The following is a 15914-nucleotide window of genomic DNA, read 5'->3' on the forward strand; positions in this document are numbered from 1 at the left end:
TCCCGACTTTTGTTTTGTTTGTTTGTTAGTAGAACTTCTCTTCATCGTTTATTCACCTTTAAGTTGTGGAAAGAAAAATTGTGTTTTATGTGAAAACAAAACGAGGGGAAGTTGGTTGGTAGATTGAAAATTATTAAATTAAAACGTCAACCATCATTAACCATTTTGAGCATCTGTCTGTCCGTCCCCCTTGAAGGAGAACGCCATTTTGTTTTTTTGTTCGCCTGCTACGATTTCAAAATTGCACTGAAACTTAGCGTTTCCCTTGCTCTCAATCTTTCATTCTCTCCCCGTGTTTTTCCCCACCCATATTCCTAACTACTCTCTCTCTCATTCCTATTTCGCTCACTCTCACTCGCTCTCGTTTTATTGTTTCTTTATCCTGTTCATTATTCACCTTTGGATGAGCCGTTTTCTGTTCTTTTTGCGATGCTCTCTATTGATGCTTTCCCTCTTCTTCGCTCACTCGCGCAGTGTGTTCGAGTTCTAGCTACTAGTTTTCCCACGTTTTTCTCACATTTTTACAAACTTCTTCTTTTTTTTTCTCCTTTTTTTTGCCTATTATTATTGTTCGGACTTATCTAGTGTTGTGTTTTGTGTTTGTGCTATTCGATAATAATTCTACACACTTCCTTCACCCTGTGTTGTGCTGTGCTGCCCTCCTGTCACTTTTCTCAAACCATTCTTTCACCCCCTTCCTTTTGCCCCATATCCGCGGTTTGGCAGTGCAAACACAATTACTTTAAAAACAAAATTTCAAACCAAAACTGGAAGCATATACATGCAGCGTGCTACAAAAAAAAAGTGGCGGGAGGGGGGGGAGGTGAAAACAGCTCGTGGTGGGCTGTTGCTCCATCATGCACACATACGCTCTTTTTTTTTTGTTATTATTGTATCACAATTTTATTTACCGCCAAGTGATCGATACGAGTTTTTGTTGCTGTTGTTTTTGGGCTCTGTCCCCGTTCCTTCTCCCGTGTGTCCCCTGTCGTTCCCATGGTTCGTGTGTGTGTGTGCGTCCTTGTCCTTTCAAGGGGACAAACACTTGCACCACACACAGTCACACACAAATACACTCATCTTATAGTACATTAGTGTTGCGAAACTGTTTAAACTCTAGTAGACACTGATAAAGGGATTTCGTTTCTTAGCGCAGCCGCCGCCTCTTCTCCAGCTTCTTTACGGTGTCACCGTTGTACCGCTGGCACTGGCATTACTGTTTCCGTTCAACGTTTCCACACCGGATGCTGGGGGCGATGGTTTGCTGCTGATCGTGTCATCTGCAAAGGAAAAGGAGTAAGGGTTTAAGAAAGTTTTTTTTTGTTGTAAATTTTAAATTAATTTTCATTTAGAGCATCGTCACGCAAGTTGACACGCCAGCGGATGAGAGTTTGACGTGTGCACGTAGTTCTTCTGCTTCTTCTACGGACACACTACACAGCCTAGAGAGGACTCGCCCAGTGATTTCTACTACTACAATACTACTGCTTCTTATTCTTCTCCGTTGCATCTCTTCAGCTCCGACTTGTCCAGTATGTCGTAACTAAGGGTGAAGGTGTATAGTTACTAAAAGAAGAATAAAATAAAATAAAAACACATAAAATATAATATCATAGAAGGTTTTCGAAGATATAACTGACATGTATGAACTTGTTCAGGCATGTAATTGACTCTTTCAGCGAGATGTTCGATCGTTTACCAGTGTTGTAAGAATCATACGAGTTTGGTCCAACCAAGCAACAGATGCTGTGAAATCACCATGGTAATGCGAGAATAGCCTCCTGAGCTATGGATACTACGATAGAAGATTTTTCATTCTACAGACGGCGCAGTTTTCTTCTCTTCTTCCTTGGCACTACAACCTCGAGAGGTCTCGGCCTGCCATTTCTGGCTTTCAGTGACTTGGTTTTCACCCTTAGCAAAGTAGTTAGCCCTGCGTACGGGGAGGCGCTCCAGATGGGATTTGAACCCATGCCCATACCCAACCCAACCCCATAGATGGGACGACGCAGTCAAACGAGTCAATCATATTTCTGCACAACTCAATATTTCGATCAACTTGTCAATTATACCCTCAAAAACGAAAAAAGAAAAATATATAAAAGAAAATATAAATAATATAATAAATGAAATACTACCTCTTAACTCCTTTTTCTTCCTTCAAGCTTCTTAAAAAAAGTAAAACTTTTCGGCTAAAGTCTGAATAGATACCTCCCCCCCCCCACTCACGGCACTCACTTTTCGCTAATGAGTTACCTTAAACTTAGGTAAAAGTTAAGCAAAAATGTGAGAAATCGTTGTAATAATTACACCTGTTTACAGTTACAGTCGAATCGCTCACCGTTTGCTTCGACTCACGCGCTGCCTGCTTCGATTTGCATGCCATCACCATCGAATGGGCGCCACTTTGCTCGAATCACATGCCGTTACCATGCAATCACGTGCCGATGTACATGCAGTTTTGATTGCTCCTGTATGAAGCATTTGATGTAATGAATAGCCCAGTTAGGCTGTCACCATTAGAAAACATTTTGCTGGTATTTTTATACGAATTAACGGCTAATAAACCATGACAAGAAAATGTGTCGTACAATACCAATATCGAACAGTATCGATAAACAAGACTAGCTTTTCAGAGTTTATTGATGATCTACACATTAAACTAGCGGAAATGAACGAGTTCGAACGGCGAAAAAAATTTAGAAAAATTCATTCTAAGCTATTCGTTTACCTTTTTTCTTTTTCATTATGTGATTTTTTCATCGAGTTCCATGAAATAGTTTGTATGTATCGTTCATTTTTGCTATGAAACATTATGTAAAACACGTGTAAAATAGTTTAAAATGTTGCTTTCTTTACCTTTAGTATTTAAAAATTATCCTTGAGTTTTAGCTTTTTTTTAGGACATAATCATTTGTTCGAAAGAAACAGCAACATTAAAATGTGCTAACATTTCCAAAACCATAGCTACCGGCACGTGATTCCATAGTAACGGCATGCGATTCGACCATAGTGTAGCGCATTCGATGGTGATGGCATGTGAATCACAGCAGGCAGCTCGTGAGTCGAAGCAAACGGCGATCGATTCGACTGTAACTGTAAACAGGTGTAACTATTTAAAGCAATAGAAATCAATATTTTAAACTATTTTACACGTGTTTTACATATTGTGCCAGAGTAAAAAATGAACGATACATACCAACTATTTCCAAGAATTCAACGAAAAATTCACATTTCCGCTAGTTTAATATACGGATCACCAATGAACTCTAGCTAGAAAAGCTAGTCACGCTACGTTTATCGCTTCTGTTTGATGTTGGTATTGTACGACACATTTTCTAGTCATTTATGGTTTATTGGCCGTTTATTCGTATAAAAATACCGGCAAAATGTTTTCTAATGATAACAGCCTAACCGGGCAATCAAAAATCCATGTACATCGGCACGTGATTCCATGGTAACGGCGTGTGATTCGGTCGTCATGTCGCGCATTCGATGGAAACGGCACGCAAATCGAAGCAAGCAGGCTCATGAGCCGCAGCAAACGGTGAGCGATTCGACTGTAACTGGTAACAGGTGTATATTCCTGCACAACTCAATATTTCGATCAACTTGTCAATTATACCCTCAAAAGCAAAAAAAAAAGAAAAAAAGAATATAATAAATGAAATACTACCTCTTAACTCCTTTATCTTCATTGAAGCTACTTATAAAAAAAGTAAAAGTTTTCTTCTTTCGAATGCGGTTAAATCAAGAAACTTATATACTATTTAGACAAAAAAAAAAGAAAACAAAACTGATACAATTGATGGTATGCATTTGATTATTGTGTGTGTGTGTGTTTTTGTCTGTGTACGTTGTTTTCATTTGTTGTCTATTGTCTGTTCCTGCCCCGTTCGTATTCTCTTTTCCTTTTCCTATCTATTTGCGTATCTCTATCTTTACCGTTTACTTTCTCTTCCTTTTTCGTGTGTTTCAATCTCATACAAACCCCTCCCACATTCTACCCCCAATTCTTTTTATCTTCCAAAATTTTCCACTTTATCTTTTTGCAAATTGGAAAAATTCGTCTCATCTAATCCTATCATTTTCAACGCCGCAAATACATTTTCTTTTTGGCTCCCTTCCCGTGCTCTCACTGGTCCTACATCAAAAACATCCTTGTCGCCTTCCTGTTCCGGGGTTAGCCGTGGGTAAGCGCGGCTTAAGTTAGTCAAAAGAAACAAATCCAAGAGCAAAAACTCCACCGCTTTTTTCCCTCTCGATCTTTGTTTTATTTGCTTCTCTGCTTAATTTTGTTTTGTTTAAAGCAATTTTTATTATGATTACCCCTAATCGCTACCAGCAGTAGGAGGACACAGTATAATTGTACACAGAGCGACAACAACTTCACCGTTAAAGTTTTTCTTGCAGATTTTCCTTTTTTCCTTTCTATGTATTCTGTCGTCGCGTCGCTTTATCGTGTGATCGTAACGGTCCTCCGTCTGTCCGTTTTTGTAGATCGTTTGTAAGCATAAATGATATGCGCACCGTAAACGTAGGAATAAAATAATTATAGTAATTATAATTATAATAATAATAGTAGGGTAAATTGGTATAATAGATAAATCGTACACATCGTCACGAGCGTGTATAGGCACGGGGAAAAGTAGGAAGGAGGAAAGATCGATCGATCGATTTGGAAAAAACGGAAACGTGATCGACGTTTTGCTGTGTGCGTGTGTGTGTTCGGGAACTGAATTTTTGTGTAATATAAGTTTTTTTATCCTTGATTTCGCCTTAAAATCGTACTTAATAACGCTGTAAAGGGAAGTAGTACTTAAAATCGACAAGATCCATCTCGATGCGTACGAGAGCGAGAGAGAGAGAGAGAGATAGCAAGAAGTGCAACAAGTGCGATACACTAGAGGGGATGATTTACACACACACACACACACACACACGCACACAACTAACTAACCCTAAAAAGTCCTACCACTGGAACTCATCCTCTCTCTCTCTCTCGCTCTCTCATTCTCTCTCTGTGCCTCTCCTCACTCGCTTCTGTTCATTCTTTGTTTCGACCCGGTGTGTGTGTGTTCCTAACCTAAAAAATTCTTATCAACTACCTTCCTTCTTTTTTTGTTTGCTTCATCGAGAACCTTCCCCCCCCCCCCCCTCTTTCCCCCCCACGATATAGAAAACAAGGGCCGTTGTTTTGTCACATGGTTTGAGACAAAAACGGGTTTTTGTATGTACAATTTCTATTCACTAGTTTCCTTAACAAGCACCCCACTCTATAAGGGTCCAAGGGTCGGTTGTGTAAGCGGGTATATGCGTTTTGTTTAGAATTATTTTGTGCAATTTAATCAATCAAGGAAATTATTACGATTTTTTTCCTATCATCATACTCATCGGAGTTGGTTAAGTCGTTAGCCTTCAGTAAGAGCGGTTTGTGTCACGCTCACTCTCCGTTTGGGCGGGCGAGAGGGGGAGGGGGGGGGGTGGGTGGTGCAACCCGGTGCGGGGAGGTGGGTCCACTTTTGAGATCACCCGTACGTAGAAACCGCGAATAGTCTCCTACTACGAAGAGCCATTCGCTAGCGGCATCTAGCGGTCAAACACGCAAACACACACACATCAAAGGATCCATTGCTAAATGCAGGGTTTGCTAACGTGGTTGCGTGGCCGACGTTAACGTTTGCTTTTTTTTTGCCAGTAGTGTGTCCCACTAATTGTTTGGTCCCTATTATCCTCTCCTCTCTCCCTCACCTACTGCTGTCCCCACCACCACGTGCACCACCATTGTTTAACCCTGCACCACCTCCTCCTCCTCCTCCTCCTCCTTCCACCACAACGGTGGCAGGGGTCGGTTCGCCTCGCTCACTGGCCACGAGCGACGAAGCTTTCTTCCCATTTTCAGCCCCCTCGATCTTTTCCCCCGGTGAGCCTCCCGCGTCCGGCGCTAGTTCCGGATGCGGTGGCGGTCCGAATGATGGGCATCGATCGCGCTTGGACGTCGGCGGTTGCTCTTTTGCGTGACGATGCTCTTCCGGCGGGTCAACAGCGGCAGTGTTGCTGTGTCCCTTGCTATTACCTGTCGTCGATACCAGTGTGGTTCCGGCGGGTGTACCTGTGGGTGTGGTATTGGCGGCGGTGCCCGCATTCGTTCCGGTTCCGGCTCCGGCTGCGCCTGTGTTGTTGTTCACGATCGAGGGTGATCGTCTGTCAAGTAGCAGTGTCTGTTCGGTTGGACTTCCGCCGCCACCCTTAGCCGTTGCTCCATCCGGTCCGGTGTTTTGTGGCGCCCCTGTGTTACCGTTGCTGTTGAGCGCTATCGTAGCCCCGGACGGATGTTTGTCCACCACCGTCCCGCTATCGCCGTTCGATCCGTTGTTCGACAGCGGTGGCGGTTCCTTCGTGTCTTCCTTCGACTCTCCACCGCCAGTCCGGTCGTCCTTCACCGACATGCCATCCTTCGAGGTTTCGTCCGTGGCACTGCGGGAAACTGGGCGTGATTCGGTGTTCGTGCTACCACCGTTCGTTTCGTGCGTGTCACCACCACCCGCCGGCGTTCCTGCTCGTGCACCACCACCACCGGGGGGACTGTCTCGCGTTCCCGGTGAGGATGAGCCGGAACGCTTAATCACACCACCGCCACCGCCAGCAGTCTGCTGCTCGGCCTCACTGCTAGCGGTCGATTTGATAACGTTCGTGCTATTGTGGCCATCGGCCACTACGGTCGGTGAGCGTGATTTGCCTACCGGGGGCGTGTCCGGCCCGTTGCCCGTCGGTCCAACGATCGAGCTGCTGTTAATACTAGTCGCGTTTGTACTATTTACACTGTGTTCCGTGGTGGCGGACGATGCGGCGGACGTTGCTGAACCGACCGGTGGTCCGGTGACCGGTGAAGATTGCACCGACGACGGTGGCTGAACAGCAGTGGTAGGAGGTGGCGGCTGTTCTACCCGCCGGTGTTGCTGTTGCTGCTGCTGCTGCTGCTGCTGGGATGCAGCAGCGCGTTCCTGCGATGCTGCTGCGGCCGCCATAGCCATAGCCGCCGCATGGTGATGAAGATGGTGATGATGGGCCGCCGCCTGATGGTGGGTGGTTGGAGGCGTTATGACCGCACTGCTACGCCCACTCGCGCCCGGCGGATGTTGCGAAAGCGGAGGTTGCGTTTGTGCGCCCGGATGCGATCCCGGCGGCGGTGCTGAATGATGATGCAGATGGTGCAGATGGTGACTGCCGCCGCCACCGCCACTGACCGGCGAGTGTGAGGAAAGGCCCGGGTGCGGGTGGGGCGGTGGTTTGCTGCTGAGCGATAGTGGAGACGCTGCGGCAGCTGCCATTGCGGCGGCAGTGTAGTATGGATGGGGCGCCGCCGCACTGTTGGGGGCGGCCGTGCTGCTGCTGCTGCTCGTCGCCACGACCGGCGACGATGGGGAAGCTCTGGTGGCCGGATGCGGCGACGGATGGGTGGATGATTTGCTTGACGTTAGGGCGAGCGGTGCACCGTGCGGTGACGTTAGGTGGTGCGGTGACGGCGCCAGATGGTGGCCACTGTTCGGGGAGGAAACGACCGCGACCGGTGATCCACCGGCGGACAGGTTCATCGAGCCGTGCGCGGGCGGAGGAATGTGACCGGCTAGACTGAGGTTCTGGGCGTTCGCCAGGGCGGCCGTGTGGGACAGATTCAGCCCGCCAATGTGGGCCATCGACGAGTGGTACGAGCTCATGGTGGATGCGATGCTGTGGCTGTAGGCGGCCGCTGCCGCCGCCAGACTCGTCGGTATCGATGGGTGGCCGAGCGCGCTGCCCGGGGGCGGTGGTTGCGGCACCATGCCAGCCGACGGATGCGACAGGTTAAGGGATGAGGCCGACGGTGGCTGTGGCACTTGTGGCAAACCGAGACCCATGCTTAGGCCCAGCGACGGATGCAGCGGATGGTGCGAAGGCAACCCGAGCGGACCACCCTGCGGACGCATTCCCAGCCCGAGCGGTGTCGACAGGCCGGGCGGCAGGCCCGGTATCGAGAAGAACGGCCGCGGCAACGAGTGTGGCATCATGTGCATCATTCGCTCGCGTTCCCGTTCCCGTTCGCGCTCACGCTCTCGCTCACGAGCTGCCTCACGCTCACGCTCTTTCTCGCGCTGCTCACGCTCACGCTGCTCCTTCTCGCGCTGCTGCCGTTCGCGCTCTTCCTTCTCGCGTTGCTCCTTTTCGCGCTGCTCCTTTTCGCGCTGCTCACGCTCCCGCTGCTCCCGGAGCTCCCGTTCCTTCTCGCGCTCGATCGCTGCCTCGCGGGCTTCGCGCTGGGCCCGTTCTTCCTCGCGTAACCGGGCCGCCCGGTGTTCCTCCTCGAGCTTCATGCGCTCGTGAATGCTTTGCATTCCCATCCCGGGCAGCATACCGTACAGGTTGGGTGGATAGGGAAGGGACGGATAGAGTGGATGGCCCGCCGCCGAATGATGGCCGGCCCGGAGCATCTGGTAGCGCGGGTCTAGATAGATGGCCGGATCGTGGTACGCCAGTGCGGCCGGATTGAAGAGATTTGCTGCAAATAAGACCGAGCATGTGTTAATCACCGTGTGGTTGTGTGTTTTTGTGCGTCAGTTCACTCACCTGGTGGCATGCCGGGAATGGATCCGAAGGCTGAATATGCATCAATGGGAAATGCACCGGCCGGGTGTGCGAGTCGTTCGTCCGGTCTGTACGGCTGGAATCCACTGCGGGCCAACAGTTCCGACTGAATAGTATTCGAGCTTGGCGGGTTTAAACGAGGCATCTGCAAAAAAAAGTGGCAAAGAGAAGTCGTTTTAAATGTTTATTCTATTTCCAACACACACACACACACAAGCAGTCTTACCTTCTCCGGCGGTTGTGGTGAGGAACGTTGCTGCTGCTGATGTTGCTTCTTGGCCGCATCGACACCGCCGCCACCACCACGACCATCTCCCCGTCCGTCTCCGCTTCGTATCCTTCCGTCGCTGATGATGTTCCCCCTCGAGTCTTCCCGCCTGTCCACCACCATCGAGGACATCGTGTTGCCGCGTCCGTCCAGCTGCATTCCACTGCCGTCTCCTCCGCCACGCTCACGATCCCGATCCCTGTGATCTCTGTCTCTGCCTCCTCCACCGCCACCTCCTCCACCACCTGGCCCCGGCCCACCGCTAGAACCACCTCCGCCAGGTGCACCACCGGCTCCTCCTCCGCCACCCTGGCCCGGTTCTTCCTCCTTAACGTCCGCCTGCTTGGCGAGATTGCGCAGCGCCGCGGCAAACGATCCTGCACCACCACCTCCACCACCACCACCGCCTGCTCCGGCTCCACCAGCACCACCACCCCCACTACTGCTCCGCCCACCGGATGAAGGGTTTTGGGCGTTGGGCGAGGCGTGTATGGCGGACGAACCGCCGTGCGCTACCGACGGCACACCGAGCGGTGTTTGCTGTGGAGGCGGCGGCACTAGCCCCGGCGATGCGCCCGGTGGCAGATGGTTTGGACCACCGAGCAGGTGATTCGAATGTGGCGAGGAAGACGGATGGTGTAGCAGTTGCTGGGTGGAGGGAAGTACGGGCGGTGCCGGGCTGGTGACGGGACGTTTCAGTGCTGATTTCGATTGTACTGTAAAGAGGAGAAGAAGAGGATAAAAAAACATTAATATAAGGTCAATGGAGTGGGGGGGGGGGGGTTTCTTGTAAAAGTAATAAATATTAATTATCCAAAAATGCACATATCACAATAATCGATCAATTGTCGACAGGAAATATGATTGAAATTTTTCCCAAAATTCTGCTTCATCAATTTTTCCAGGAGTATTGCCAATTCCAGTCCACTGAGCACAACCGTATTCTGGCATACCGAAAGCAACTGCACCTAATTCAACAAGTATTGATTTTATTCCACTGCCTTGCTCACAAACACGAAACCTCCACCTACACGGTGGGAGGCATTCCCACGAAATTGCAGCCCATGCGTAGAGTCAGTTCACCCAGAGCAAAGTAAATGCTTTGTCCCGTGCCTACTGCATTCGATGAAAATTCGAATCGATCTCTTCGCATCACCGTGGCAACTCGTGTGCTTCTGTCGTCATCCTTATCGATGCAATGCTTAACTGGAACCCTGGGCCCTGGATGCCGTATTTCGGTCAGTTGAATAAGAGTTGGGGAACCATCCGACCGCCCGTTCGTTCGTTGAGGTTAGGACAGGACGTAAAATTAGAACCAATCCAACAGACCACAAGTTACTCTGCTCTCCTGGATGCTCTCTAGCTTCCACGCCAATCTGAGCAAACGATACCGGGAACTATACCGTTTCTGGGTTCAGCTAGCAAACGACATGTGCATCGGCAGCGCACTAAACTAATCGTCCAAAGTCATCAACAGCCCAAGTGCACACATTTCGTTCGTTGCGCGTTCGAAGGCTCCTGATCCAAAAATCCATCCATCCCAGACGCAGTAGTGTCTGATGTGTTTCACCTTTTGTGCATGTGATCGATGTAATTTGATTTATTGGAACCCTGATGGTATGGCCGCTGCGACATTGGTATTGGCGGATAGGGAGCTGCCGTAATTAAACTTTCCACCATTTCTTCCCTGGCTCGCGTTTGATCACATCGTTTCGACTTGCAGCTATGGCCGATGGTGAGTTGAGTAGAGGGGAAAGTTTTGAATTGGATTTACACGTCACCGAGGAAGTGAGAGAGAGAGAATACGTTATACGGACGATTTCTGGGAGGCAGCTTTTCGCAAGGATCGTTTGAGGGAGGTGTTAGGATCATCATGACGTTAAACATTAATTTACTTTTCTAGGCCCATTTTGTTGCGGTTCACCAAATTCAAAATACGTTTTAGTAGTGATGGGACCGACAGGATATTCTTTACTATGAACTAGAGTCATCTGCCAAACATTTAAATTATTCCAGGTTAAATAAAGAATACAAAAATCCTCGCTATTGCGAACATTATCCTAGAGAATCTAGTATTATAAAGCAATACGGTCGTGCTTCATGCATTAAAAAAAATCTATTGTTATCATACGTTTAATTCAGTGGTGGGACCAACTGAAGATTGTCTATTGTGAGCCATGTTTCGTACATTAGACTTATTCATGTTATGAGCCTTTCCCTTCAAAATAAGTTCAGAGAGTAATAATATTTAACCAAGATTACACACGCCTCATTACCAAAGGTAGCTTACTTCGCGCAGACCAGCTGTCATAGAAAGCGGACCTAGAAATACCACACAAAACTGCGCCACAATATTTTTTTTTTAAAAGCAATGAAACGGTTTAAGAGGCTTAAAAATTAGGCCACATTTCTTTGGGTTCGGAAACGATCATTCCCAACTCTCTTTCACCTCCCTTGCAAGCCCTTAAGTAAACACATCGCAACCACGACCTGCACGTGGCAATTGGTAAGAATATCTTCACTCGCGTCCGTTTTTTTTTTGTTCAGGACTACTTCCACTTCCAAACAAACCCATCCCCGTCTAACCTTCAGTGCATGACGAAAAATTAAAATGCGGGTCCCGAACATTCCCGGTGGTGCCAAGGAAACCACCTCTTTCTCTTTGAATGGATTTATTTATGGAATAAAAAAAAATAGCAAACCAGCTTCAAGGCTGAAGGTGTCTTTGCCAACACACACAAACAGGCAGGCACGGTTTCACAGGAAATTGCGCCCTATAAAGATAGGGCGCCCAAAAACTCTTGGAAACATACCCAATCTGTCAATGATCCTTTTAATACGCAATTTTAACAGTGTTCTTTTACACTTTCCCTCCGGGGGTGCCGTTGGGAAACCGTCGGCCACCAAGCGGGGTGTCGTGTTTCTACCTTCTTTCCGGCCGGCAACAACCCTGCCAACACATTCCCGGTGCCCGAAGGATTAATGGCACTACGTGTGTGTGTCTGTGCGCTTAGACCTTTAAGGACCCCTGCTGCTGGCGCTGTGTTCTTGGGAAGGCACATTACACCCGGTATGCAATGTGCCTTCGTAACACAGCAGGAATTAAGGGTGAATAGCTCGGAACGCAAAACTGAGAAACACCACGAAGGGTCTCAAAATTACAACAGGGGGTGAAAAAAAGGTGGAATAAGACAGTGTGGAAAAATCACTTAAGGATAATTGTTCTCGCCTCAGGGAGAGCTCCGGTGCTAAACGCTCCGCTTCACTCGGGACTTTATTTTGGGTCATGCTTGCCAGTTTTCTTCCCGGTTTCCGATACAGGATTTTTAGAGAGCCCAAAACTATTCTCCTGAATATGATGAATGAGGCAGCACAGTTTGTCGAAAGAAACTTATTATGCATTCAATAATGATACCTCCGCCAGATGATGGGTGACGGGAAAACTGGAATGATTTAACATACCACACCGGAACCGGGTCGCCTTAAGCACAGTAATCGATCCGTCTGCTGCGGTACCCCGCATGTGTCTTATATGTTTGATGTGTTCATTCCGCTCGATGGACCATTTTCTTGGGTCGTTGGCTCGCTTCAATTACGCGACCAATCAAAACAGTTTTGGGAAAGGAAATGCGATGGAAAATCGTTAGCACGATTAGCAGACTGTTGATCTTTGGAAGGCGAACCCAACTCGAGCGATGGGGGATCGATATGACCCTTTTTTTATGTTAGCCGGTCGGTCGAATGAATGATGCTGGTGTTACGACGGTATCGATTATTTTCCAACCGTAACGAACACACTATTTCGCACCAAAACATGCCCCACCAGCGGGGTTCAACGCGGCACAAGCTAATTGACGCGTTGAATCATCTGCTGCGGTACACAGCGTTTAGTTGAGGGCAAAACAATTAAGCCTTCAATTGATTTCGATTATCGTAATCAATTTCCACCGGCGATATATGTGTGTGCATCAGGGGAGAAAGTGTGCTCTCTGTGAACTTGAAAGCCCTGATCCAATAAATTGATTACCACCACACAAATTGTTAACCACCACAGCTCACCCTTCATTTTTTTATGGCATTCTAAAGAGCTAACGGTCTAAACGAGGGTCTGTTTATTTGTGTTTCGGGCCCTTCTATTAAAAAACACAATCATTGTGACTCGACCGACTAGAAAAGCGTTCTCTGTCGATCGCTTTGTTAAGGGCTGATTGGATGGAAAACTGTTCAAACCATTTAAATTTTGCATAATGCTATTTGGGAGCATTATTACACAAAACTCCTACTCATACGGCGATAAATCACTGTTACTGCTGTTAAGAGAAATTTATACCCTCTCAAAGACACTTCAAATTAGTTGTTCCGTGTTTCGGACTCGTTGAACCATTTTGAAGCCCCTTGCCCTTGCCGCCTTAAACACAAAAACCCAACGATCACCGCTCCTGCCTGCGGCTATGGCAAAGCGGTTCAAGAGGAATTTTTATTTGAAATATTCACGCAATATCATGAATTCTACCATCATCACCAGCAAGCACGAAAAAAAAGGGAGAAAAAGAAACCCCGTCTTTTTAAAACACACAAATAATAATAATAAAGCAACTCGGGAGCGCACAAAACGATATATCCCATTCAACAAGATAAATATAGGCACTTAAGTGAGTGGTGTGTGTGTTTACACAACTCGGCAAAGATGGCAATAAAAATAAAAACGCACATCCATCCCCACATCTCACGATCCCGGGCGAGCCGGTTCGTCGGTCTTACTCGCCCTTGTGTCTAGGTCTAGGCTGGGGGGGGGGGGGATGAAGGAAGAGGTGAGTAAGGTCCGTCGTCCGACGGCTCATATGCCGTGAGTTCCATCATAATATGCAGCAAACCAACCAACCAACCCTCTTCACAATATGTTTGCCTTCGATTGCACCGCATCCCAACCCAACAGCCCGCATCTTTTGCGCTCCCTTAGGACACGACAAGACCGAAGAAACACGAAGAAAAAAAAACGAGCAGAACTACTGTCTGGTTTTTTCGGAAGAAAATTAGGATCAAGTATCGGGATCGCTCGGTTGGAAAGGGGAAAGAGTAGTGGCGTGGCAGGAAATAGACAAAATTTCATTGGAACTACCACTATTGGCTGCTGCTGCTGCTACTGTTCCGAATCGTGACTCGTTTTCAGGGTGAAGTAGTCGAGTAGAGTCTCGAATGCTTTTCTTCTCTCCCTCCCCTATATGTCTGCAAGACATCGAGGGTTGGTTTTTTTTTTTGGGGTGTTGTATCCGGTTACAGAAAGTGTTGCTGCACACGTTATGGGACTCGAGACGATTTGATTGGCTTTGAGGGGAAAGCACAGAAGAATAGCGCATGTCGGACATGCAACAGAGCAGCAGCCTGAAGAATATTGGTGAACTTTATCAGCTCTAAAATTCATCAGCAGTGATTTTCTGGTAATGATTTGCCTATTTTACGCTACGATGAAACTTTGAAGACGGTTGATGAGAGGCTCGATTTAGTACAACCATTTACAGCTCGGGTTTTCCTCTGCATGAGGAGAACTCGTTTAGGCGGAAAGCACGTCTCTCTTTGACAAAGGAAAGAACCCTTAAATCCATACCCATCCATCACATAAGCCAGTCTGTATTTTAAATACCATTAAATAGCACGAAAAACTATCGTCATTCAAACGGCACCACTAGCTAGTCCGTCCCAGCTAGCTTAAGCACACACCACCAGTGTTGATCGGACGTTTTGCTTTGCCATTTTGCCTAGACACGTGTGGTAGAATGCCACATCGAACAGTGCCGGAGAAAACATCTTTGTTCAACACAGCCAGCAATGCCACAAATCCCGATTGCAGCAGCGTGGCAGAGGAACAAAAAATGTTAGTGAGCAGCAAAATGCCATCGCATACCGCATCGTGTGCGTGGTGGCACAACGGATGACTGAAAGTCAATAAAACGGTGGAATGTCTGATGAGCCGGAGTTAGCCGGAGAAATTCCGATGAATAAAATTGCCGTGCAAAATCGTGCCACGGAACGCGCCCGGTTAAACACCCTAAAGCACTGTAGTGAACTGTCAACTTTGAGCTGTCAAATAATTACTGGCTCACTCACACGTCACTCATCCATTTAACCTGCCGCGTATGTGCCTCGGCGGCCATGTTGAAGACGGGAACGTCATTCGAAACGAGCGATCGGATGGCAAATTGGACCACCTCCTGCACTTGACACTTTCCATCCATAACTCAGCCAACGATAGGACGGGTCGAGTGGCGAGATTTCTCATCGTTCTAAGATGCGGTGTGACAGAACATCGTTTCCTGACATCATCGTGACCCCCAGCATGGAGATTCTCACACATTTCTTTCTCTTGGTGAATATATACTTAAATGAAATTCTTCTTCTGCTTTCAGTCGTTGAGGCAGTGGTTGTTATACAGCGCTAATTAATCCAACCACGCTCTCGATTATCCATCAAACCTACAACACACATTAGTACACCCCCGAAACACTGCCAAAAAACAACCAGCAATAAATAAACAGTGGCAAATCATCGTGTGAGGTAAAAGACCACCGTCACCACCACAAAACGAACTACTGATGATGCACGAATGGTGCGCAAAAAAAAAGCGCACGGGAAACGAAAATCATAAAAATATCTTCATGTTTATCCTTCGCACACAACACACACACATACACACACAGAGGGTTCAATGAAAAATTATCTCTACCCGGGTTGTGCCAAACATGTGTAAAATTCGAATCGACCCGTAACGCGAAGGGCCCTCGGGCGGGTTGCGGTTAACACGAGCACGACTAAAATACCATGAAAATTGAGAACGGCAATAAACAAACAATCATTTAAACGTGCACACCACTCCCGGGTGGGGGGGGGGGGGGGGGTGAAACGGTTTTAACTTTGTCCCCGCCGTGGCTGCCCCCTCGCTTTATGACAGATGAGTGGTGTGATCAAAGCTGTCACGGAGTTAATGAAGGCTGTGAAAAACGTCCGACAAACGATGCGACACGCTGAC

General features: G+C 47.6%; 1 protein-coding gene across 6 annotated transcripts in view; it reads right to left on the reverse strand.

Moving 5' to 3' along the window:
• Positions 1-17: 17 nt before the first annotated feature.
• Positions 18-15914, reverse strand: part of LOC118505612 (trithorax group protein osa) — an 82971-nt gene continuing 67074 nt past the window's right edge. For 5 of the 6 annotated variants that reach the window (XM_036041653.1, XM_036041654.1, XM_036041652.1 and 2 more), the window contains exons 13-15: positions 8849-9606; positions 8605-8767; positions 3801-8536 (exon numbers count right to left, since the gene is read on the reverse strand). In XM_036041653.1, coding sequence (XP_035897546.1) covers positions 5748-8536; positions 8605-8767; positions 8849-9606 — 3710 coding nt within the window. In that variant the 3' untranslated portion in view covers positions 3801-5747. Of the gene's footprint in view, positions 1281-3800; positions 8537-8604; positions 8768-8848; positions 9607-15914 lie in introns of those variants that run through there. The other variant, XM_036041657.1, reaches the window with a different exon arrangement.

The sequence above is a fragment of the Anopheles stephensi genome, chromosome 2, assembly GCF_013141755.1.
Source record: "Anopheles stephensi strain Indian chromosome 2, UCI_ANSTEP_V1.0, whole genome shotgun sequence".
In the NCBI taxonomy this organism is placed as follows: Eukaryota; Metazoa; Arthropoda; class Insecta; order Diptera; family Culicidae; genus Anopheles; species Anopheles stephensi.